At 41.0% G+C, this 25635-nt stretch overlaps 1 protein-coding gene across 8 annotated transcripts in view; it reads right to left on the reverse strand.

The window, feature by feature from the left end:
* Positions 1-242: 242 nt before the first annotated feature.
* LOC114247861 (uncharacterized) overlaps positions 243-25635 on the reverse strand; it is a 276472-nt gene continuing 251079 nt past the window's right edge. For 2 of the 8 annotated variants that reach the window (XM_028180932.2, XM_089735631.1), the window contains exons 7-12: positions 21521-21670; positions 20467-20601; positions 19386-19479; positions 14557-14667; positions 7708-7867; positions 245-2122 (exon numbers count right to left, since the gene is read on the reverse strand). In XM_028180932.2, the coding sequence (XP_028036733.1) occupies positions 2050-2122; positions 7708-7867; positions 14557-14667; positions 19386-19479; positions 20467-20601; positions 21521-21670 (723 nt within the window). In that variant the 3' untranslated portion in view covers positions 245-2049. Of the gene's footprint in view, positions 2123-7707; positions 7868-14552; positions 14668-19385; positions 19480-20466; positions 20602-21520; positions 21671-25635 lie in introns of all 8 variants that reach the window. The other 6 variants (XR_016324746.1, XR_003624908.2, XM_028180935.2 and 3 more) reach the window with 6 other exon arrangements.

Consider the following 25635-nt stretch of genomic DNA (forward strand, 5'->3'; position numbering starts at 1 on the left):
AATTTACTGGATAATTACTATAATAATTTTAAACTTTCAGGTTTGGATTTGAATGTACTAAAATTTTAAATTAGATTAATTTGGAAAAAAAAGATGATGTAATTATATAATATGATCTCCATGTGATGTTTATTATTGTTTACTTTATTACATATGATTACAATTTTTTTTTATGAAGGCAATTTTTTTTTGTGTATGGCGTCAGCTGGAGGCAAAATTTAACACTCAATTCACAATACTATCAAAACATCGTAATATAGTAACAACATAATCTACATAAAAAATCTAAGACATGAAAATAAAACTATCAGCAATAATTGATGACAATTTAGCTAATTTATTCATTACAATTTACACAAAAAAATCGATGTACATTTTTTTTGTTTTGACTAGATAGAAAAACACCTTATTTACAATGAATGTCTTTACTGATAAACCAAACGAGTAATACGAACTGTAAAATGTCATATAGGCGATAGCGGATATACATAAGATATGGGATATCTCAAAGACTATTTATTGTGGTGGTATTGTGGGTTCATGGGTACCGTCTTGTCTATATCTATCAATAATTATACATTCCGATTTAAGGAGTGGAACAATCGTTCTACGAGACTATTGAGTTTCTGTATCGGGCAAAGATTATTATGATACGTCTTCAGTTAAGTGGTTAAAATACAATCGGATTACAACTCAACGTTCTATCGACAGCCTGATGTCGAGATTGATGTAGCATCTCTCTATCTCTCTCTTCAATCGGTCCCTCATCGGTGAGGATCGTGATTCCTTTTGATTCCGTCAACCAGCTGTCTCCATCGATCTCGTTCTGTAGCTTGGTGGAGTGCGTCGCTAACAGGTTTTTAGTTCCTCAACTATTTGCCTCCAACCATCATTTATATTTTATTCATCGACGTAGCATCATCATCATCATCATCCTTTGTCTGCCTTTGTCTGCCCACAGCTGGACATAGGCCTTCCCCAATGCCTTTCACAGACGTAGCATCACTGCAATATAATTATGGCTAACACAAATATAATGATAGATAATATGGGAACATATGTAATCCCTACAACATCATTAAGATGTCATGTCTTAAAGTGGCCGGTGAAATTCATGCTTTCCACAGCATTAGACATCGGGTAGACAATAAACTAGTCTGGTTACAATTATTTATATTAAAAAAAAAAAACTTCGAAACACACATTCTGATAAAACATCAAATTGTTAGGCGATAAATTATCTTTTAACAATCGATCGATCAATGCGACGGTTTTGGGGGTAGAAGAAAAGGCTGCTGAAAGATGCTGCTATAGTACCTACCCACAATTTACCTGAACGGTCGATGGATCACTTTTTACTGGTGGTAGGACCTCTTGTGAGTCCGCACGGGTAGGTACCACCGCCCCGCCTATTTCTGCCGTGAAGCAGTAATGCGTTTCGGTTTGAAGGGCGGGGCAGCCGTTGTGACTATACTGAGACCTTAGAACTATATCTCAAGGTGTGTGGCGCATTTACGTTGTAGATGTCCATGGGCTCCAGTAACCACTTAACACCAGGTGGGCTGTGAGCTCGTCCACACATGTAAGCAATAAAAAATAAATAAATAAAAAACTTGAACGGTCGAAGGTCCGTTGAACGGTCGTTTGTTCTATTGTCGTCTTATATTAGAACGGTCAATTCGTTCTTTTTCGTCTTTTTGCGTCTTTCTTTAAGGACGTCAAATAATGTGCTGCCGTGCCGCCAGTCACGTACGCCCTCGTACCATTTCTTTTCGAATTCTTTACAAATCTCTGTCTTAGTCTGTTTCTATGTCTAGTCATGTCTTATGTCCTGTCAAAGAGGTTGCACGCCACGACATCACCCTTTAGCTAAACTAAACGATGTCAGAGTCCTTGAAAATTGAAACACCCCTTTCCTATAGGTCAATTGGTCAAACATAATTATCGCCTAACCAAAAAAATAGCAATTGGAAAATATCTCCGAGACATTCATTGCAAAAAAGATCTAATGTTGCATTAGTTAGGGTTACAGTTTGACTAGACATTGAGTTACGCTAAATTAATGTTGACACCAACACCAGCGACGAAGTCGTCCCTTATCAATGGTAGTAAAGCCGTGTGCCTGTAAAAAATATATCAATTATTAGATGTTCTGATTTATCTTTTTTTTATTGTTGAGATGGGTGGACGAGCTCACAGCCCACCTGGTGTTAAGTGGTCACTGGAACCCATAGACATCTACAGCGTAAATGCGCCACCCACCTTGAGATATAAGTTCTAAGTTCTTGGTATAGTTACAACGGCTGCCCCACCCTTTAAACCGAAACCCTTTACTGCTTCACGGCAGAAATAGGCAGGGCGTTGGTACCTACCCGTGCGCACTCACAAGAGGTCCTACCACCAGTAAGCTCACAAGCGGTCCTACCGCCAGTAAGCTCACAAGCGGTCCTACCGCCAGTAAGCTCACAAGAGGTCCTACCAGCTACCACCATCTTAACTTCAATATAGTTTTGAGATATACGCGCACAAATTTAACATTAAACATATCGAGGGTTGAAAGTTTATATTTGGTTTGAGCAATCTTTCATTTAATACGCAACATTTATCTTTGCAATGAAAGATGCGTCTTATTTGGTATTAATATCAACAGTCCGATGTTTTTAATTCAACTTTAATTAAGTTTCTTCTTCTTCTTCTCCATCGCTCCCTCATTGCTGAGGATCGTGACTCCGTTTCAGCTTGTCGACTGCCTCCATCGGTTCCGGTCAGTTGCCTGGTGTAGTGCAGCGCTAAGTGGTCCGCTGGTTTGCTCGGAGATCTGGTCGGACCAACGTTTGGGGCTCCGGCCTCTAGGACGTTTTCCTTCTACTTTTCCAGTGACCATCAGACGTTCCAAGTTGTCTGTCTACACCTCTTAAGTTTAACTCAATTAAAATAGGCAAATAAGTTTCTTTTTTGTTATAATATTTTTTCTAAATTTTAAACGTTAAATGGCTCTCCTGTAAAGTTGCCAAAATGTGACTTAAACCAAATATCCTTTCACCTCTCGATGTATAAACGGGTAAAAATGAAATGAGTAGTCCTTAGAATCCGGAACGGCGGTTGGCTGTTAAGCAATCTACAATCAACAACCCACAGACACAGCCCACTGGGTTTCTCGTCGCATCTTCTCAGTGGGTCGCGATTCCGATCTGGTGGTAGATTCTGCGAAGCACGGCTTTTGCTAGGGTTCGTGTTAGCAACGTCGTCAGGATTGAGCCCCGTGAGCTCACCTACTAGTTAAGGTTACGGTGAAATAGCCTCTCAAGGCTCTCAGCTTAGGTAGGAAAAAAAATTACAATCAACGGTTCAAAGGATGACGATTTGTATGTGTAACAGACAATGTACTAAATAGAACTGGTGGTAGGACGTGTTGTGAGTTCGTAAGGGTAGGTACCACCACCCTGCCTATTTCTGCCGTGAAGCAGTAATGCGTTTCGGTTCGAAATATGGGGCAGCCGTTGTACTGTAAGAACTGAGACTTTAGAACTTATATCTCCAAGGAGGTGGCGGCATCTTCGTCGTAGGTGTCTATGGGCTTCGGTAATCACTTAACACCAGGCGGGCCGTGAGCTCGTTCACCCATATAATCAATTAAAAAACAGGTACATACTCTGAGCACCAAATATATTTAATAGAAATACGGAATCCGTTATTGAATCGAACAAAGAAAGTAGTCACTGACAATTGAAAATAGAGGTAGACGCATAAATTGATTTTAGTGTGAATTAGGTGAGTGTTGATATACAGATTATATCTCATTTGAATGATGACGTCATTATGCAAATCAGTATCGATCTAGAATGAATTAAAAAAAAAAAACTGAAGTATACACATGCGGATCATTATTTACTGGTGGTAGGACGTCTGGTGAGTCCGCAAGGGTAGGTACCACCACCCTGCCTATTTCTGCCGTGAAGCAGTAATGCGTTTCGGTTTGAAGGGCAGGACAGCTGTTGTACTGTAAAAGTGAGACCTTACAACTCATGTCACCCACTCATGTGGGTGGCAGCATTTACGTTATAGATGTCCATGTAACCGCTTAACACCAGGTGGGCCGTGAGCTCTTTCACCCATCTAAGCAATAAAAAAAATAAAAACAGCAATATAAATTTAAAAGAATATATCGTTATTAACATAAATTAAAAACTGAAAAATCACGTCAGATATATAAAAAGTATGTACAAGTACCTATATTATATCTTTTTGTTTTTTTGAGAATTTTAAATAGCATATTATAGAGACTAGAGGACCCGCAGTATTGTATTTTATACTTCTATAATCACAAATTTCGCCAAGACTACACTATAAAAAATATTAACAAAGACAAACAATATTTAATCTCAATTTGACAACAGACGTCAAGAACCAAAGTTTGACAATAAATGTATGCATGCGTGTGTGCGTCAAATACGGTATGTAGTGTGTATAATGTTTTATTTATTGATTTAATGTATTCTTTATGCATCATTTAAAAAAAAAAATTAGCATTGTGCACTTCTTCTCTATATTCTCTATAAGTGTGGAAAATTTCATGCTCCTCCGTCCGCGCAATTTTCGTAAAAAGGGATACAAAGTTTTTGCTTCACGTATTAATATATAGATATGAACTATATGACACTATTGCTTTCGAGCGTATCAGTGGCTAACGTAAATGCCAACATTTAACGTGAATAACGTAAGCGAAGGCTTTCGAGTAAGCTCCATAAAGCTACACGGTGAAAGCTCAATCACGTAATGCGACCAACAACACTGTTTGGTCGCCAAACATCGGAAGCTTTGATGAAACTGCAAACAGCGGGCGATGGCGGTAGCTATCGCCGACAGATTCTGGTCGCGTTGTATCAAAATACACACATAATATATTCTCTTCGGGTTGCACGAGTCGTGTTAATAAATAAAAGTAATTTTACTGTTTGATCTGGCGTTTATTGTTACCACGCTTTTATTGGCTTGGTATTGTTACGGCTGGGGTTCGGGATAAATAAATTTTCTACTGAATTACAAGTTAACGCTATATTTAACACTGACAACACTTAAAACACTCAACAAACACTTTAAAACTCTCAATTCCCTTCTTCCGCTTCGCTTCAGTTGATCCGTTCGCTGTTTCGCTTCGAGTAGTTCCGATTACTAACTGAATGCGTGTTTTTTTTTTTTCTACCTGTGCTGTTAGCCTTGAGAGGCTATTTCAACTTCACCCTAACGTGTGTAGGTGAGCTCACGGGGTACAAACCGGAGTGTTGCTAAAACTGACCCTAGCAAGAGCAGTGCTTCGCAGAATCTACCAACGGATCGGAAACGCGACCCACTGAGAAGATCCGGCGAGAAACTCAGCGGGCTGGGCCTATGGGTCACCTCTACAACGCTTTTTATAGTCGAGACGAAATCCCTAGAATCGCCGAGAATATTCTACAAAATTCTAGTATTGTGTGTTTCCGCTATCTGACAATAGATTGGCGTTCTCGAGCGTTCTATATACTACTAGATCCTTCGATATTCGTTCGACTATTCGGCGATAGATGGCGTTACTCTTAATGGCGTAGCAATATGTATGTACATACGCATACGATAACATAATCTACTCTAACACTTGTTCAGCATTTAAACAGTATGTACAACAATAACTGCGCATAGCGTGGCAAGGGTATGAGCTAGTGCATAGGGCAAGCGCAGTCGAACGAGTTCCCGTCGCGTTTTTTTTTCCTACCTAAGCTGTTAGTCTATGAGCTATGCCAGCGTAACCGAGCGAATAGGCGAGCTACTGAGAAGATTCGGCGAGAAACTCAGCGGGCTGTGGGTTGATTTACTAGCCGAATCCTTCATCGCAAGCGACGGGTTCCACGAGAACGGTGCCCGGTGCTTAAGGCACCTAAAAGCACCGTTAGTGGGTCGGGAGGATCCGAAATGACGTGCTTAGGGTGGCGACGTCTGTTTACCATACGTTCCGCAGGATCGGGGTATGTTCCCATTGCGAGGTACCTGCCGGTTTTTATAACGGCCGGCATACGCGGCTTGTCGATGAGTCGCTACTGTCGCACGTGTTGTTTTCAAGTGAGATTCATCTGGCTTGCCTAAGACTCACTGCTCGCCTAAGACTCACTGCTTGCCTAAGACTCACTGCTTGCCTAAGACTCACACTCGCCTAAGACTCACCACTCGCCTAAGACTCACTGCTCGCCTAAGACTCACTGCTTGCCTAAGACTCACTGCTCGCCTAAGACTCACCGGTCGCCTAAGACTCACCGCTCGCCTAAGACTCACCGCTCGCCTAAGACTCACCGCTCGCCTAAGACTCACCGCTCGCCTAAGACTCACCGCTCGCCTAAGACTCACCGCTCGCCTAAGACTCACTGCTTGCCTAAGACTCATTGCTCGCCTAACACTGACTGCTCGCCTAAGACTCACAGCTCGCCTAAGACTCACAGCTCGCCTAAGACTCACCGCTCGCCTAAGACTCAGTGCTCGCCTAAGACTCACCGCTCGCCTAAGACTCACAGCTCGCCTAAGACTCACCGCTCGCCTAAGACTCACTGCTTGCCTAAGACTCACTGCTTGCCTAAGACTCAGTGCTCGCCTAACACTCACTGCTCGCCTAAGACTCACAGCTCGCCTAAGACTCACCGCTCGCCTAAGACTCACTGCTCGCCTAAGACTCACCGCTCGCCTAAGACTCACCGCTCACCTAAGACTTACCGCTCGCCTAAGACTCACCGCTCGCCTAAGACTCACTGCTTGCCTAAGACTCACTGCTCGCCTAAGTCTCACTGCTCGCCTAAGTCTCACTGCTCGCCTAAGACTCACTGCTTGCCTAAGACTCACTGCTCGCCTAAGTCTCACTGCTCGCCTAAGACTCACTGCTTGCCTAAGACTCACTGCTCGCCTAAGACTCACCGCTCGCCTAAGACTCACTGCTTGCCTAAGACTCACTGCTCGCCTAAGACTCACCGCTCGCCTAAGACTCACTGCTTGCCTAAGACTCACTGCTCGCCTAAGACTCACCGCTCGCCTAAGACTCACCGCTCGCCTAAGACTCACCGTTCGCCTAAGACTCAGTGCTCGCCTAAGACTCACCGCTCGCCTAAGACTCACCGCTCGCCTAAGACTCACTGCTTGCGTAAGACTCACTGCTTGCCTAAGACTCATTGCTCGCCTAACACTCACTGCTCGCCTAAGACTCACAGCTCGCCTAAGACTCACAGCTCGCCTAAGACTCACCGCTCGCCTAAGACTCACTGCTCGCCTTACTTATATCAATACTTATACCAATTTTCGACTATGATATTATTTATATCAGAAATTGAAGAAGAAGAAAACGAAGAAAGATGAAAAAGAAAGCGGAATTATAAAGCCAAAAGGCCAATTTCCGAATGATGACGCGCAGGTTCGCTAGTAATGTGTGCGTTGCGCCGTGGAGTTAAGGCTGAATTTGTTATATTCAGTTTTGGATAGACGCTTCGACTATGCGCCGGTATAAATTGACCCTAAGTCTCGCTTAACAGTGCAAAGATTGCCTCGTGTCTCTCAAACGTTTCTAGGTGATTGGCTGAGCTCACAGTCCACCTGATGCTAAGTACCAAGAGATATGAGTTCTAAGGTTTTTACAGTACAGTACAATTCTGCGCGCGCGTCTGTTAGTGATCACGGAATTGTGTCTTGTGTACTTACTCGTGTGGCGCAGGCCATGTGGTTGCGTGCTTGTGCGTGGCAGCCCTAGCCCTCGCGAGCAGGGTCATCACGGCCCGTTTAGTCGGAGACATTGCGGCCCGCGCTCCGCCCAGCAGGGGACGCTTGCGTGCCGTGCTGGTACCCGCCGACCCACCCGCACCTAGTACACACCACGTCTTAATTGCCATATGTTTATTAGTACTAAATTAGTCCGCGAATTTGTCCGAAGTTGTTATTAAACACACGTCACGAGGTGGTTCTCTTTCTTTCTGAAGGTAGGACGTATTGTGAGTCCGCACGGGTAGGTACCATCACCCCGCCTATTTCTGCCGTGAAGCAGTAATGCGTTTCGGTTTGAAGGGCGGGGCAGCCGTTGTAACTATACTGAGACATTAGAACTCATATCTCAAGGTGGGTGGCGGCATTTACGTTGTAAATGTCTATGGGCTCCAGTAACCAGTAACCAGGTAATAAAAAAAAGGTGGGCGGCGGCATACACTTTGATGTCATCGGGCTGAGATGACAACTCATTATCAGCTGGGCCGTGAGCCCATCTTCTCAGCTAACAACGACACTCGTTAAAAGCTCTAGAGATGAGGCAATAGCTGCCATTTTTTTAACACGCGCAAAATTACTACCATGATGAGTCATATTTATGGTGTAATCAAGTTTAGATTTGGTTAAATTTGCTATCATATTTTAATAAATCGATCGAGTAGCAACCACGAGTTTTCGTTGGATGAGTAAGAGACGCATCAAGAAATTAAATGATCAATACATGTTAGGTACGGTAATTTGTTAAAGAAAACAAAAAAAAAACCTATTCCAGGATTAATTCCGTTACAGTCGCATCATATCGAGTGAGTAGCGTATTACCGATTGGCCATAGAAAACTAAAATAAATGCGAAATACATATTTTTTTTTTCGATAAAGCACACTTCTTCGAATTCCGCGATCCCTTTCAATATCAAAGAACCCTAATGTGGATCAAAACAGTTAATATACTTTGTAACTCCTTTGAGGTTTTTTTGTGATCCATATCAAAAGGGGTTACCGTGAAAATGTTACGTGGTATTCTGTAATTATTATTTGTATTGCTTATAAGTTCGGTCTAGAAAACAGAATGAAGCTCTGCTGCAAATAAAACTAATGGCTATTTCAAGTTTTGCATTGAAATACAAATAAGAGTCGAGAAAGGATAGCAATGTGTTACTATTTACCAGAAGATGACCGAGCTTTGCTCGTTTTTTTTTTTGATTACGCCATCTTGGTTAGTTGCCCTCAATTAAGAAAAATAGTATTATTATTCTCCAATAGATGTCGGGAGGAGTTGATTATTAAAAACATGAATAAAACAACATTTTCTGAAAATAAATCGTAGCTAGATCGATTTATCGCCCCCGAAATCCCCTGTATACTAAATTTTATGAAAATCGTTGGAGCCGTTTCCAAGATTCAGATTATATATATACAAGAATTGCTCGTTTAAAGGTATAAGATCTCAGAATTGAAGACAGCGTCAGAATGCTTCTTCGAAAAAGCGGCGTGACGATAACTCTCCTAACGCCACTTCTAATAACACACCCATCCTAGGCGATGGGGAAACGCAAAAGCGCCTTCGTCCGAAGCATGTCCTATCAGATCTTCGCCATTCACTCTCCGTGCTTTTAGGCGCTGCAAGCACCGGTCACCATTCTCGTCGAGTGAAGAGTGCGACGTGCAACCTAGCCGATAGACACAACCCCCTGAATTTCTCGCCAGACCTTCTCAGTGGGTCCCAATTTTGATCAGGTGGTAGATTCCGTGAAGCACTGCTCTCACTAGGTCTAGTGTTAGTCCTTCCTGTTAGTTACTTGGAATACGCTTAGGCTACCACCAATTAGGTAAGATAACTGATTCTTCGACCTCACAGCTCATTCTGATTTTTATGACCTTCAATGCTCAATAAAAACCCGGCGGGATACCCGGTGGGATATCCGATAGCTCGTATACACAATTGCACAAAAAAAAAATCAATAAAAAAAAATTGAGCCCGAGCAAAGACACCACGCTGGAAGATCTTTACCTAATTTTTTTTAGGGTCTATGTTTTTAAACTTCTTCATAAATATAATAACGGCTAACCTAAAACTAATATGAAAGTTTATTAAATTTATTTAGAATATTAATAATCTAAACTCTACTACTCACGGTTATGGAATAACATCATTTACTAAAAAAATCAAACCCGCAAAATTTTAATTTGCGTAATTACTGGTGGTAGGACCTCTTGTAAGTCCACACGGGTAGGTACCACCACTCTGCCTACTTCTGCCGTGAAGCAGTAATGCGTTTCGGCTTGAAGGGTGAGGCAGCCGTTGTAACTATACTTGAGACCTTAGAACTTATATGTCAAGATGGGTGGCGCATTTACGCTGTAGATGTCTACGGGCTCCAGTAACCACTTAACACCAGGTGGGCTGCGAGCTCGTCCACCCAGCGATGCAATAAAAAAAATCTTCCGTTTGTAGCAGGAAAGCATAAATACCTCTTCCCATAAACAACTAGTTGACGTGTTTCGAACACGCATGCTTTTCATTAAAAAATCCACGTTTTCTATACATCGGAAGATCCATTCCTCATAGTTTTGACACTGGTAGTGGTCCTTACGTACATAAGGGCCAGGTACATAGCTTATATTAGTCCCGAACCAATCAGCCGTTCTGGTCCGAAAATAAAGTCTCTCAATCCGACTGACATATTTTCTCTCAATAAAGTTGTGACACTTAGACCAATTAATTTTCGTTTGATCTGTAAGATTTCGATTACTTCGATAAAAACTCAAATTTAGTACCGCCTTAAGAGGCCACGCGAAGTGAACTTTAATTTAAGGGCGGAGAGCGGGTAGCGGATATCTGAATTCTCAATTAGACGACGCCTCGATCGATGAAGTAACAATGGCCCATATCAAGTAAGAAATTTGTTAATGTAAGTCAGTTGTAATATAAGATAGTATTTTAAGGCACCATCGTATAATTCAATGCATGACGGTCATTTGACGTTTGAGGTCGAAGTGCTAATTATATTGTGGAATGGCTGTCTCAACCCTTCAAACTAACTGCTCCGCGGTAGAAATAAGCTGAATAGTGGTAAATACACATTTTTTTTTTTTTTTCTCGTGCCGGTGGCCGAACCTCCTACGAGGTCCCCGCGCCTAGGGGGCGCACGGGGTATGTGAGACTCAACGATCTGCAGGTGTTGAGAGCAGATCGCGGGCCCAAGGATTTTAGGGCCCACCCACTAAACGACTCCCCTGCACTCTTACACCCGACGTCCGATCTCCGTCCGGGGTCAGAACCCGTTCAGAGTAGGGGGGTTCCCGCGGTCAACACTACAACCAGACACGCGGCGCCACCCCGAGGACGCCCGACCGACGGGTCGTCGAGGCGATAGTCGACGACCAACGACGTCGGTCTCCGCGGTACGGCGGCCCTACCAGGCCGCCCGGGCGGTGCCGCTGGTGTTCCGGGATACCCCGCTGGGCCAGAACCAGCCTGCCGGGTCGGAACGCGATACACCGCCGACCGGGTTGCTCTTCCACAGTATGTTCGGCGACGACAGCGACGACGAAAATGCGGACCGCATCGCAGTCCGTAGTCGCCGACGCGCCGCCCCGTCGTCCTGGTGCCAGCGCGCTAAAGTGACGGTAGCGTGCGGCGCAGCCTCAACCCCCTTAGGTCGCCCCGTGACCATCACCGGGAAGAGACTGCCTCCTCATAGGTGGTAAATACCCCTAATTTAACCTACAGCCACAGCCCTACTGAGATTTCCTCGCCGGATCTTCTCAGAGAGTCGCGTTTCCGATCTGGTGGTAGATTCTGCGAAGCACTGGTATTGCTAGAGTTAGTGTTAGTAATGTAGTCAGGTTTGAGCCCCATGAGCTCATCTACCTAAAAACTTATCTTACAAAGTATAACAAACTTTGAATCTCTTTCGAAAACTACGCACCTTAAGGTGCAGTTTTTCTTTTATATTAAAAAATAAATTTTTGTTCTCCGAATTCTGAGCACGTTTTACGACGTAGCTACGTGGATGTAGCCTTCGGTTACAAATAGTTTGTACCAACACGTACTGTGGATATTGTGGGCATGTTACGAATCACAGTTCTTGGAGAAAGCAGGTGCTCTTTTGATTATTATCAGTGCTTTAAAGAAAATACATATTTATCTTATTTTTTTCCTACCTATATTCTAGTGACCTCGAGGGGTCATACTTTTTTTAAATAGTTACTGGAGCCCATAGACATTTACAACTTAAATGCCGCCACCCAGCTTGAGTTATGAGTTCTAAGCTCTCAGTATACTTACAACGGCTGCCCCACCCTTCAAACCGAAACGCATTACTGCTTCATGGAATAAATATTGGATTATAATTTTGCGGGTTTGATTTTTTATTAAGCGACGTTATTCCCTCACCGTGAGCAGTATTAGTCTATGTTTTTAATATTCTAAATAAATTTAATAAACTTTCATATTAGTTTTAGGTTATCCGTTATTATATTTATGAAGAAGTTCAAAAACATAGACCCTAAAAAAATGTTTATCGCCGCTTCCCGTGACTTGCACCAGCCGCTTTATTTTCTAGCTTCATTTCGCGGATTACGCTGAAATTGGTATCGTTTGAAGCGGCTTCCAATTAGTGTTCTCCGCACTGAATTTATTTACGGTCAAAAGTTTTCTGTCACTTGATCGGTTTTTAATTATTTTGCGTTTTGAAGAATACCGTGATTTTCCAAAAAGTACGATGGGTCGATCCTGTGAATTTTTAGGTTTGTTTTTTTGTTTTTATTGCCTTTGTAGGCAGACGAGCGTACGGCCCACCTGATGGGAAGTGGTTACCGTCGCCCATGGACTGCAGCAATGCCAGGAGCAGAGCCAAGCCGCTGCCTACTGCTAGCTCAGCGATTATTGATTAGGCGTCTTCAGTCATTCATTGTGTTCGAATGTGTGTTCGGTATTTATTGTTACTGTATTATTTGTTACGCAAAAATCTAGGTTATATTCTCCTGAATCCGTCAAGCAGTACAAGTTTTCGGATGTTTGGCGACGCGGATTCAGGAAAAAACGTACATATTCAGAAATACTATCGCAATTCAAGAGGCACGATTTCGACATTTTAAGAGGAGAGAAGATAATTTATATTTAATACTAGCTGACCCGGCAGACTTCGTAGTGCCTCAATCGATAAATAAAAGACACATCAAGGGGACACATCAAAGGAAAAACAAAATTGTTTGTTTTTATATCATTCCGAGCTTTTTTATATTTTCTCACCTTTTCGACCTTCCCTGGACTTCCACGAATAATTCAAGACCAAAATTAGCCAAATCGGTCCAGCCGTTCTCGAGGTTTAGCGAGACTAACGAACAGCAATTCATTTTTATAAATAGAGAAAGAAGATAAATCTATACTAATATTATAAAGAGGAAAGATTTGTTTGTTTGTTTGTTTCGAATAGGCTCCGAAACTACTGGACCGATTTGAAAAATTCTTTTTCCATTAGAAGCCGACATTGTCCCTGATGAACATAGGCTACTTTTTTTATTTTATTTTTAATTATTTTTTTTGGTTTCATGTGTGTTTTAATGTTTCCGAAGCGAAGCGAGGGCGGGTCGCTAGTAGATAAATAAAATGGAGGTAATAAATCCGAGATTAAGACATTCAATTAATTCATTTACGTGATTCATTTTTGATACTAAAATCAAATTTGTTAAATTTCCGCGTCATTCTGTTGTACATTGCGTGTAATGTGTTGTGTATTGCGTTTTTTTTTTTTTTATTGCTTAGATGGGTGGACGAGCTCACAGCCCACCTGGTGTTAAGTGGTCACTGGAGCCCATGGACATCTACAACGTAAATGCGCCACCCACCTTGAGATATAAGTTCTAAGATCTCAGTATAGTTACAACGGCTGCCCCACCCTTCAAACCGAAACGCATCACTGCTTCACGGCAGAAATAGGCGGGGTGGTGGTACCTACCCGTGCGGACTCACAAGAGGTCCTACCACCAGTAAATATATATTATATAAATATATTCTTGAATAGTGATCAAATAAACATATTTCTCTTTCAACGGTGACTGTGGGACTGTTTGCTAATTTCTGTTTGAGATAGTAATCACGCTACGCCCCAATTTAGTTAACATGTTAGGGTTTATTGCTAACAAAAACATGGTCTGGGAAGACCCTTGTCAACACACAAGACTTGACCATAGGCAAGCAAGGTAATGTTAGTGGCAACGTGTTAAATCGTAGAAGATTTTAGAAAAATAATATTGAACCGCATTAGGATGTGAGATCTCTTTTTTCCTACCTATATTGGTAATTTTGAGGGGTTATATTTGATTCACAGAACGAGTAAGTGAGCTCACGGGGCTCTAACCTGACAACGTTGCTAACACTAGCCCTAACAAGAGCAGTGCTTCGCAGAATCTACCGCCGGATCGATCTCTTATAATGCATACGTCAATCGAGCAGGAGTTATGTTCTTTAAGATAAGAGTCCACAGCCGTCTCATATGTCATCAGTGGTCGCATGTGCTGTGTTAGTTATTTGGGTATCACTATGCGCTGGAGTGATCAGGTGAAAGACCTTACTGAAGCCCCACTTAACGAGTGTGTGCGCCGGGCTTCGGTTCGCAAACTATGGAAAACATCTGTCAAGGCTTTGATAAGCAAGAATTCCACATGACTACAACTGCTCTGCGAAGAGCAACCGATTATGATGAGGAAGCGTCGTGGCCCACGATCTGTGGGATTGGACGTTGGTGCTTGCTTTGTAAATCGGGGTCTGAACAGAATGACGTACCGACCTTGCGTCGCCAGTGCGTGGACTGCTGCAGGCTTCACCCCACGCAGTGCTGGGTGCGCGTGTAGCACTCCACCAAGCACGGGACTGCTCAAGCCCAGGATGTCGCCTGTACCTGGGTCGCATGTTAGTCTGTTAGTAATTTAGGAAACGGCCAGGTAATCTTTAAATCCATCTTTTTGAAAGAGAAGACTCACAGAAACAGACCCGAAACCTCCTATACAAGCTATTCCAGTGGGCTGAACTTAAAGGATCGTTAGCATCTGTGAGCGTGCATTTAAAATGTGCTTTAAGGCCACAAGGACTTCGAGGATATTTTCGATGGTGGTTAATCTGATATAGGATTTGTTTGGGACGTAGCAAAAGTCAGTCACAAAAGTTGCTTAGCGTAGATTGATGTGGAATGTTGTTAGTATGGGTGTTGGCTGTATTGACGGCAAGCGTTTTCGGTATAGAATCATGGGGAGACGACTGTTAAGTATATGGGTTATTGGTATTAGATATCGGGGTGAAATAGAAAAATATAATGTTTAAATGAACTGTCTCAATTCTGGAATTGCTAGTTCGAAGTTCGCTCACACAATGTCACTTCACCATCCCTATTGATCAAAATAAGCACTCTAAATGAACGAGAAAAAACTACGTCTGTTAGGGAAAATTTTCTTTTAGAAATGTTAAACGAAGAGGAAATAGTAGCCTAGCTAATGTAAGCTAGACAATAATTAGTAGGAAACTTTATTTGTTTTCTTCATCTAAATAGTGTAAATTACTATCATTATTATTACAAATTTTTTTATTGCCCTTGTAGGCAGACGAGCATACGGCTCACCTGATGGTGAGTGGTTACCGTCGCCCATGGACTTCAGCAATGCCAGGGGCAGAACCAAGTCGCTGCCTACCGCTTAATACTCTCCACAAGTCTCGTTTGAAGAAGGACATGTCATAGCGCTCGGGAAACACCGTGGAGGGGAGCTCATTCCATAGCCGAATGGTACGTGGCAAAAAAGATCTCTGGAAACGCACTGTGGATGACCGCAGTGGCTCCAGGTAGAATTGTCGGGCTGTCGATAGCACGTTTGGTTGTAATATACGTTAGTCACTTAACTGAATACGTGTCTTATTAATCCTTGCCCGATATAGAGACTCAACATTGGTGACCCCGACGTGATCGTGCTATCGATCGACAGCCCGACAATCCCGAGACCGGCGTAGCATCATTGCAATATAATTACCGCTAACACATGCATATAATTGTTAGTTGCTATGGGGACATTTGTGGTCCCTACTCGAGTATAGCGAATTTATTGAGCGGAAGGTGAAAGATCGCTGTTACTTAAGACAGAGCTTTCCTCTTTAATGGTTTATGCTTTGCTAAGTCTGCGCCGCAACTTAAGCTTGCTTGTTAGGGAGCTTAGTCTGAGGTCGTTAGTGTGCTTGCTTCCGCGTAACTAGGGTTGCCGCTGTTCAATTATAAAAAAATATATATATGTCGTGGATAACGACTTTTAGTTGTCGTGGTTGACGACTTTTAGTAATATTAAGACGGTGGTTTTGATTATTATTTTAAATGATGAAATGTTGTTTTGATAAATATCACAAAATGAAGGGTAGACTCCGTAACGCCACAGTTATAAAATGGCGGTACGTGGACAGAGTCGTGGCATTCCGTGTCAGACAGTCATTTCCGTCCGTCTCAGTCAGTGAGTCTCTGTCAGTCAGTCAGTCAGTCAGTCGGTCTGTCGGTATGTGCAACGAAACTGTCGGTTTACCCTGTCATTGTGAAAGTTGTGTGTGTTGAGTTTCAATAATTATTATTGAAAAGTTTTATTGACTAAACTGAGTTCAATCGAATACGAGCGATGACGAAACTACCGCTTAGCCATCCCTGGCGCCGCCTACGACATATAGTATTTTCTTGAGGCGTGGACATAATTAAAACAAGTTTTACTTTCTAGTGTTAAGTCAGTCGTCTGTGATCAGAAACGTCGAAAATGATTTAATTTAATTTAGTTTAATGATTAATAAACAAAAATGCAAGGTGAAACTGTAAAGGAGGTTTTAATTGCCAAATTTTGGTTTTTACTAATGCAGATGGGTTCGCTTGTACCAGCAGAGCACTAACATCATTATCACGACGACAATTATTATTGTTAGAGTTTGACACAGTACAAAACTCATGAGGTTTGATTACTTGAAAGTCTTTTAAGAGACGACACTTTCTGATAACACGATATACTTTGCACGAACATAGAAATAATAGGAGATGGAATTTTACAATTGAAAATTCGTCTTGTTTTATTTTATTTTATTGTTTATCGTTAGTAAGTAGGGCACTTCGTGAGTCCGTACGGGTAGGTACCACCACCACGCCATCTATTTCTGGCGTGGAGCAGTAGGCAGTTAGAAAGCTGGGGCAGCTATTGTATCGTAGTACTGATACTTGGAACTCATGTCTTAATATGAACGAGGGCATTTACGTTACGTGTATGACTTCTGGTAGCCATTTCAGATTTAGAGATCGCTTGCCCGAATTAAAATTTTGTGGATTTTGTGGATTAATATCTTAATACGTGAAGGAAAAACTTTGTATCCCTTTTTACGAAAATTGCGCGGACGGGGGGGTATGAAATTTCCCACGCTTATAGAGAATATAGAAAAGGAGTGCCGAATGCTAATATATTTTTTAAATTATGCCTAAAAAATACATAAAATCACAAAAACATTACACACACTACATACCATGTATTTGACGCACACACGCATGCACACTGTTTATTGTCAAACCTTTGCGCTTGACGTCTGTGGTCAAATTGAGATTAGATTAAATATTGTTTGTCTTTATTAATATTTTTCTATAGTGTAGTCTTGGCGAAATTTGTGTGTGCGAATTTATAGAAGTATAATAGTCTTTGAAAATAGAATCATAATAGTGTACGAACTTATAATTTCAATTAATTATAGTCGAATTTCGACTACCGGGCGACCACTAGTCCTAATAAAAGTGGCCAGTTGACGTGAAATATCCATAGTCTCGAGGAAATGTGAGGGCTGCTACAGGATTTCGACCGAAATTATAGGAATTTCAAGTTTCGTGAATTCTATTTCTGCCCCTACCTATTTCTGCCGTGAGGCAGTAGTGCGTTTCGGTTTGAAGGGTGAGGCAGCCGTTGTACTATTAAAACTGCGACCTCAGAACTCATATCTCATAGTAGGTGGCGTTATTTACGTTGTAGATGTCTATGGGCTCCGATAACTACTTAACACCAGCTGTGAGCTCGTCCACCTATCTAAGCAGTAATAAAAGAAAGTCTCATTAATGAAGGACTTTTTGAATGCTGTACGTTTGCAGCCGAGGCTCATGGCGTATCTTGCAGAACACCGTCTCCTTCCTTTGATTTGAACACATTTTCTGTTCGACGACAGAAATAAATTAAACATTTCAGATATCTCGAAAGTGCCAACCCTACGATGTTCATTGTTAAGTGTATTTGCTTAGTTCCACATTCGAAACGAGCCGTAATGTAAGTGACAGAAGTTTGGTCTAAAACATCTGCCGTTAGGCGACACTGTTGACACATTTGTATGCAAATAGTTTTTTATTTTCTAAATAAGCAGATTTGTGTGGGTAATGGGAGACTTCTTTGTTTTTCGATTGCCACCTTCACTGTAATAATAATAACTAATAACAATAATAACTGGTAACAAATTCACGCACGGTCATCCGGCCCCAATTTGGGATTCCCTAACGGGTACCAGATAGATACTAACACCCACGGGAAGAGTAAACATATTTGTACATTACACAATGTTTACCCGGTGTGGGAATCGAACCTACGACCCTTGGCGCAATAGTCTAGCCCGCTAACTACTGCACCACCGAGTCAGTCAGAAAGAACTTCAAAAAAGTGAATTCAAACCTAAAATTCCTAATTGTTTCATGTCTGGTAAAATCGGAATTGGCTGGTATTGTTCAAATTGCCAACCAAGCTGTAGTAACCGCGACTTAAATGCTTTATTACGTTTGCAATACATCGATCTCGCTCGAAATACAACGATTAGCCAAATATGACGTCATACGTTGACTCTACGTTGATTATATTCAGTGATTTACCAAGAATGTGTAATGTTTCACAAAGTTTTAACCATATAATCGGTTTTATTTCGACCGGTTAAAGGTTATTTAGTTTAAGCAACATTTTGGTTAAAACGCGACATTTATCTTTGTAATTAAAGGTGGGTTTTATTTGGTACTAACGACTCGCCCTCGCTTTGCTTCGGAAACATTAAATTTTATTATTGATAGTTGAGTCCCGCGATGCTACCCGCGTTTATTGTCGTACCGCGGGTGACGCAGCGGGGCGAAGCTAGTCTAAAAAAAGTAGCCTAAGTTACTCCTTATATCATCAGCTACCTATCAGTGAAAGTCTTGTCAAAATCGGTACAGCCGTTCCAGAGATTAGCCGGAACAAACAGACAGACAGACAAAAATTGTAAAAAATGTTATTTTGGTGTATGTGCCGTATATTCATAATTATGCATGTAGTAAAAAGAGGCTATTCAATATTACAAACAGACACTCCAATTTTATTTATATGTATAGATTAAGATCAACGATTCGATGGTTTTAATTGAACTTCAACTAAGTTTGTCATGATATCTTTCTATAGTAAATAATATATCGTCACGATGCTCGGCAATGAGCGATCGACTTAAGGAGGAGGATCTTTTCCAAATTTCAAACATTAAATTTGTTAAGTTGCAAAAATGACCCCCAAATACCCTTTCACCTCTCGATTTGAGGTTTAATTTCATCTTAAGCTCTTCGCTACTCACCGAGTATAGAGTTTTGGGTGATCAAATGATGAGGGGGCTGCTGTATCATGCCTCCGCCGACCAGCATCCCGTGACCAGTGTGCCCGGCTGCCAACTGTTGATCAACAGGTTATTACAAAACTGAATGCCTATTGAGCTAGACGAATTATTCTTGCATCATCCTTGACTTCAGTTGCACAAAAAATTTAGGATAGACTAGCTATACCCGTCCGCTTCGCTGGCCATTTAAAATTAACATTATTATTTCTCACCCCCACAAAGATTCTCATCATTAAAGCCCCCGCAACTGGTGTAGAGTCCAACGCTCATATAAATATTAGCCTATCCATTAAGTAGATTTATTTTCTACATGAATACCAAGTTTCAAGTCAATCGGACGTATGGTTCAGTAGTTATAACGGGACATCCGTAAAAAACACTGTAGATTTATATATTAGTATAGATTAAACTAAAATACTAATGGTACAGGTTTTTGTTTCTGACCACACGGGTGAGTCTGGTAGAGCTGGCAGAGATGCCTTTTGAAGGGTTAGAACCGCATTATTTTTATGGTATCTACTCTTGAAGGACTGAACGAATCAACCGCCTAACATTTAGACTTTTAAGTATATTTCGCGTCAAGCTTTTTACCGTTCCTTTTCTTTCCTTTTTCCCAAACGCCCTTTAGCGTTGGGTGATAGAATTCTGTAGACAACTTGGTTACATTGGGTACAGTCTATGGACTGTGGTTATTGTGCTTAATAGCGTATCTCATAAAACCATAGGCCCTAAGTTCCTCTGTCCATCAAAGCAATAAAAAATCGTACTAAACCATGATTTTTTATGTCAATATCATAAAAGTTCCAAGAGTAGAATAATTGTCATTCTGATGCTCATAAGATTTAGTAACTTCTATTAGTCATGTAGTATTTAGCGTCCCTAAGCGTTTTCTAATAATAAGACACAAAAATAAAGAAAGTATACATTAAAGAAGAATCTAAGCTGTATCTCAGCATTTCTATAATCTCAACCATGCAAAAGCTATGTAAGTCCCAATAGAATCGTGAACAGAGATAAGACTATGGCGATGCTCAGGTTTTACCTGGTGATGAGCAGCCAGATGTTCAGGAGCCGGTGTGGGAGCTGGAGGGGAGAAGTCACGGCTGGTGGGCGCGTGGCTGACTGCGATGGCGCTGGGCATGGCCGTCGGAGCCGGTGACGGCTGAACTGTTGGCAGCTGTTGATCATAAGACATTACCTGATTTCTGAGGTGTTAATATATTTGTACCTTCGGCTTTTTTATTTTTTTTATTGCTTACATGTGTGGACGAGCTCACAGCCCACCTGGTGTTAAGTGGTTACTGGAGCCCATAGACACCTACAACATAAATGCGCCACCCACCTTGAGATTTAAGTTCTAAGATCTCAGTATAGTTACAACGGCTGCCCCACCCTTCAAACCGAAACGCATTACTGCTACACGGCAGAAATAGGCAAGGCGGTGGTACCTACCCGCACGGACTCACAGGAGGTCCTACCGTCAGTTTCCATTGATATAATTCCCAGAATGAATAGAAGGATTTGGAGACGTTTAAATAGTAAATCAGTTATTGCAGAAGTTAGAGCAGTAGGAGATATTAAAGTGTAGATTTCATTTGTCGTATGTGCAATCGAGATCATGGCGAATCTTCTGTGTATACGAGGTTACTGGAATCTTTCAACATCACAATGAGAATATCACCACTAATCTTGAGATATGACATGAAGGCAAGTCGTACTATTTGGCTATTGTTGTTTGAAATTGATTTCCACGGTGAAGGAATAACATCGTGTAATAAAAATGAAACCCGCAAAATTATGATTTGCGTAATTACTGGTGGTGGGACCTCTTGTGAGTCCGCACGGGTAGGTACCACCACCCTGTCTATTTCTGCCGTGAAGCAGTAATGCGTTTCGGTTTGAAGGGTGGGGCAGCCGTTGTAATTATACTTGAGACCTTAGAACTTATATCTCAAGGTGGGTGAAGCATTTACGTTGTGGATGTCTATGGGCTTCAGTAACCACTTAACACCAGGTGGGCTGTGAGCTTGTCCACCCATCTAAGCAATAAATAAAAAAGATGACCCGTAGTACTGTATGTCGATTTTGATTATTACCCTAGGCTTGTTGCCAGTGTCTCTCAGAGGCAAGGTTTCCTCGCTGCCGCTCCTGGAAGAGTTTGGTGGAGTGAGATGCCTCTGGTCATTCTGTGAGGACAAGATCTGCATCTCCAGCATTTGCTCTTGTCGTATATCGTCGTTGTAGTCCTGAAATTGAAAGAGAATTTAGTAATTTTGAATTGCTGTGGATTCAGTATGGTTATGGTTTCTATATGGTATGGTATTAACGAAATTAAAATTATTGCGAGTTCATTTTTCATGCATATAGCGTTACATTCCTGTAGACTTGGGATCATGTCGCTTATGCCGCTTCTTCGCTGTTGCACTTTTATTGTTCCTTTCCAAAATCTTCTTTATTATCTTTACCTCTATATATCAAAATGAATTGCTGTTCGTTAGTCTCGCTAAACCTCGAGAACGACTGGAGCGATTTGGCTAATTTTAGTCTTGAATTATTTGTGGAAGTCCAGAGAAGGTTTAAAATGTAGATAAATATGAAAATGCTCGGAATTAAATAAAAATAACAATTTTGTTTTTCCTTTGATGTGTCCCCGTCGGTCTTTTATTTATCGATTGAGGCACTACGTAGTCTGCCGGGTCAGCTAGTAATAATTAAAAAGTAATTAACACCTTTTACGCCTTGCTCATTCGACAGTCTTCGCCATCTTGATTTTTTTTGTCATTCTCTTTTCCCTTTCTTTAGCTTTTCATTAGAAGTATGCCTGTGAGATTTACACACCACTATACGAATACACCAAACCTCGTATGACGTTTTTGAGACTGCAAAAACCCGAGTACGAAATAATTTATTCAATTACATTTGTTTTAGCGATAACACCTAAAAGCTTCTATTTAAACGTGGGTGTAATAGCCCATTTACCAGTCCCGAAGAACGCAAGTGGCCTAATGTGTCAATTTGATTCCGACAAGAATTTAATCGGGAGCCCGGGCAATACGTCCGCGGAATAGAACCCCGATACGTGATCGAACCTTTCTCGATCTGTTTCACGTAATTCGGGAAATAAAATGGATTATTCAACGGGATGGATGAGGATTTAATTTCCTAAGAACTTGGGAATATGTTTCTTATCTGTAGTAAATTCAAAATGACCAAATCGTATGTTGATATGCGATGGAAACCAATCGCGCTATTTAGATTTCAATGAGTGTACCAGCTCATGACTCTGGCTTATAAGAGTTTTCGGATATATATTTTTTCTTTTTTTTTTTATTGCTTTGATGGGTGGACGAGATCACAGCCTGTACACACCTGGTGTTAAGTGGTTACTGGAGCCCATAGACATCCACAATGTAAATGCGCCACCCATCTTGAGATAAAAGTTCTAAGGTCTCAAGTATAGTTACAACGGCTGCCCTGCCCTTCAAACCGAAACGCATTACTGCTTCACGGCAGAAATAGGCAGGGTGGTGGTAACCACAAGAGGTTCTACCACCAGTAAATTGTAGCGTACGTGCAGCCGCTAAGCTTTAGACATAAGTCGATACCTCAATTAGACCACACCAATGAAAATATCGATGTATTAACAAGTCCTGCGTTCGTGTGTAGTGCTCACTTCGCACACGTCATTAATGAAGCCGTCGTGGCCTAAAGGATAAGACGTCCGGTGCATTCGGATCTAGCGATGTACCGATGTTCCAATCCCGCAAGCGGGTACCAATTTTTCTAATGAAATACGTACTTAACAATTGTTCACGATTGACTTCCACGGTGAAGGAATAACATCGTGTAATAAAAATCAAACCCGCAAAATTATAATTTGCGTAATTACTGGTGGTAGGACCTCTTGTGAGTCCGCACGGGTAGGTACCACCGCCCCGCCTATTTCTGCCGTGAAGCAGTAATGCGTTTCGGTATGAAGGGTGGGGTAGCCGTTGTAACTGTACTGAGACCTTAGAACTTATATCTCAAGGTGGGTGACGCATTTACGTTGTAGATGTCTATGGGCTCCAGTAACCACTTAATATCAGGTGGGCTGTGAGCTCGTCCACCCATCTAAGCAATAATAAAAAAAAAATGTTGTGTGTCGTTTGTCCGGTACTGTTACCGCATAGGAACTCCTGTTCCATAATTACTACTATTGTCATCGCGTCTATATTGATGAAAAAGTTACAAATGTAATGATAACAAAAATACAAATCGATAAACAAATTAGTTAATTTGAAGATAAATATCGATATTTTATAAAATAATAAAATTCTCAATTGAAATTTAGGATTTATTGCCAGCGATACATATATTATCTTTTACATGGCCAGCATTGTAAAACAACTTTATAATAGGTCGGGGAAAAAGTTTCTTCGCATTTCTTAAGAAAATTCATAACATTTTTTAATAAAGTTTATTTACATTTAACTAAAGTATGTAGGTACCATTTTGTTCGATAGCTTTTTGCCATCTTGTAGGTGGGGACATGATCCCATTGCTATAGAAATTTTGGGGCTTCTGATCACAATAACGCGACAATCAAACCAGCCAGATACAAATAGTATAGCCAAAGTGATTTTATTACAAGTTCATGCATACTATAATGCGAAAAGACTTTTCCCCCAACCTATTAGGTAAAGAATTAATTATCTGCAAGCGATCTCTAAATATGTAGCACGAACAATATGCAATTTTCGTAGTTAATCTAATTAAACAATTTTGATCTTTCCATTTATCTATATACTAGCGACCCGCCCTCGCTTCGCTTCGGAAACATTAAAACACACATGAAACCAAAAAAATTAATAAAAAAGAAATTAAAAAAAGTAGCCTATGTTCATCAGGGACAATGTCGGCTTCTAATGGAAAAAGAATTTTTCAAATCCGTCCAGTAGTTTCGGAGCCTATTCGAAACAAACAAACAAACAAATCTTTCCTCTTTATAATATTAGTATAGATTTATACGTGAAGCAAAAACTTTGTATTCCTTATTACGAAAATTGCGCGGACGGAGGAGTATGAAATTTTCCACACTTATAGAGAATATAGAGAGAGAATATAGAATATAGAAGAGGTGCCCAATGCTAATATTTTTTTAAATAATGCATAAAAGATACATTAAATCAATAAAGAAAACATTACACATATCATGTATTTGACGCACACACGTATGCATACTATTTATTGTCAAACTTTTGTTTTTGACATCTGTGGTCAAATTGAGAATATATTAAATATTGTTTGTCTTTATTAATATTTTTTATAGTGTAGCCTTGACGAAATTTGTGATTATTGAAGTATAAAATACAATCATAATAGTGTACAAACTTACAATTCCAATTATAGTCGAATTTCGACTACTGGGGGACCTCTAGTTAGTTTTAACAGATGAAAAAAAACAAATGCATAAATCAGACTAGGTAATATTCACTTGAAGAGTCAAGATAAAGTTTTGAATTATGGAAGCGACTTGTCGCAAACATCTACGTGCTTCTGTCGTTTCTTCAAGATTAAAAGTACTTTTAGTGTTTGTCGAATATCTTGTTTATTCCGTTTATACAAAGAAGTATTTAGAGTCGTAAATAAGGATAAATTGTAGCATGACGTTGAGGCGATGACGTGAGTGGCATAACAGAATTAGTTCACTCTAATTTTTAAATCATAAATGTTCATTGATGAAGTTTAACACACAGAGTCTCTCGCCGGATCTTCTCAGTGGGTCGCGATTTCGATTAGGTAGTAGATTCAACGAAGCACTGCTCTTGCTAGGGCTAGTGTTAGCAATTCTCTCAAGTTGAGCCCGTGAGCTCACCTACCGGTGAAGATATAGTTATAGAAATATAATTTTTGATAATTATTATTTATTTGTTTATTGTGTAGATGGATGAACGAGTTCACGGTCCACCTGGCGTTAAGTGGTTGTCCGAGCCCATAGACATTTACGACGTAGATGCGTCACCCAACTTGAGATATGAGTTCTAAGGTCTCAGTATAGTTACAACGGCTGCCCCACCCTTCAAACCGAAACGCTTCACGGCAGAAATAGGCAGGGTGGTGGTACCTACATGTGCGGACTCATAAGAGGTCCTACCAACAGTAAAAGAGCAGTGTTAGAATAAAACACGATTTAAAAAAAATATAAGTTTGATAGATATGCGATCTTCTG

This window comes from Bombyx mandarina, chromosome 20 (genome assembly GCF_030267445.1).
Source record: "Bombyx mandarina strain Sakado chromosome 20, ASM3026744v2".
Taxonomy (NCBI): domain Eukaryota; kingdom Metazoa; phylum Arthropoda; class Insecta; order Lepidoptera; family Bombycidae; genus Bombyx; species Bombyx mandarina.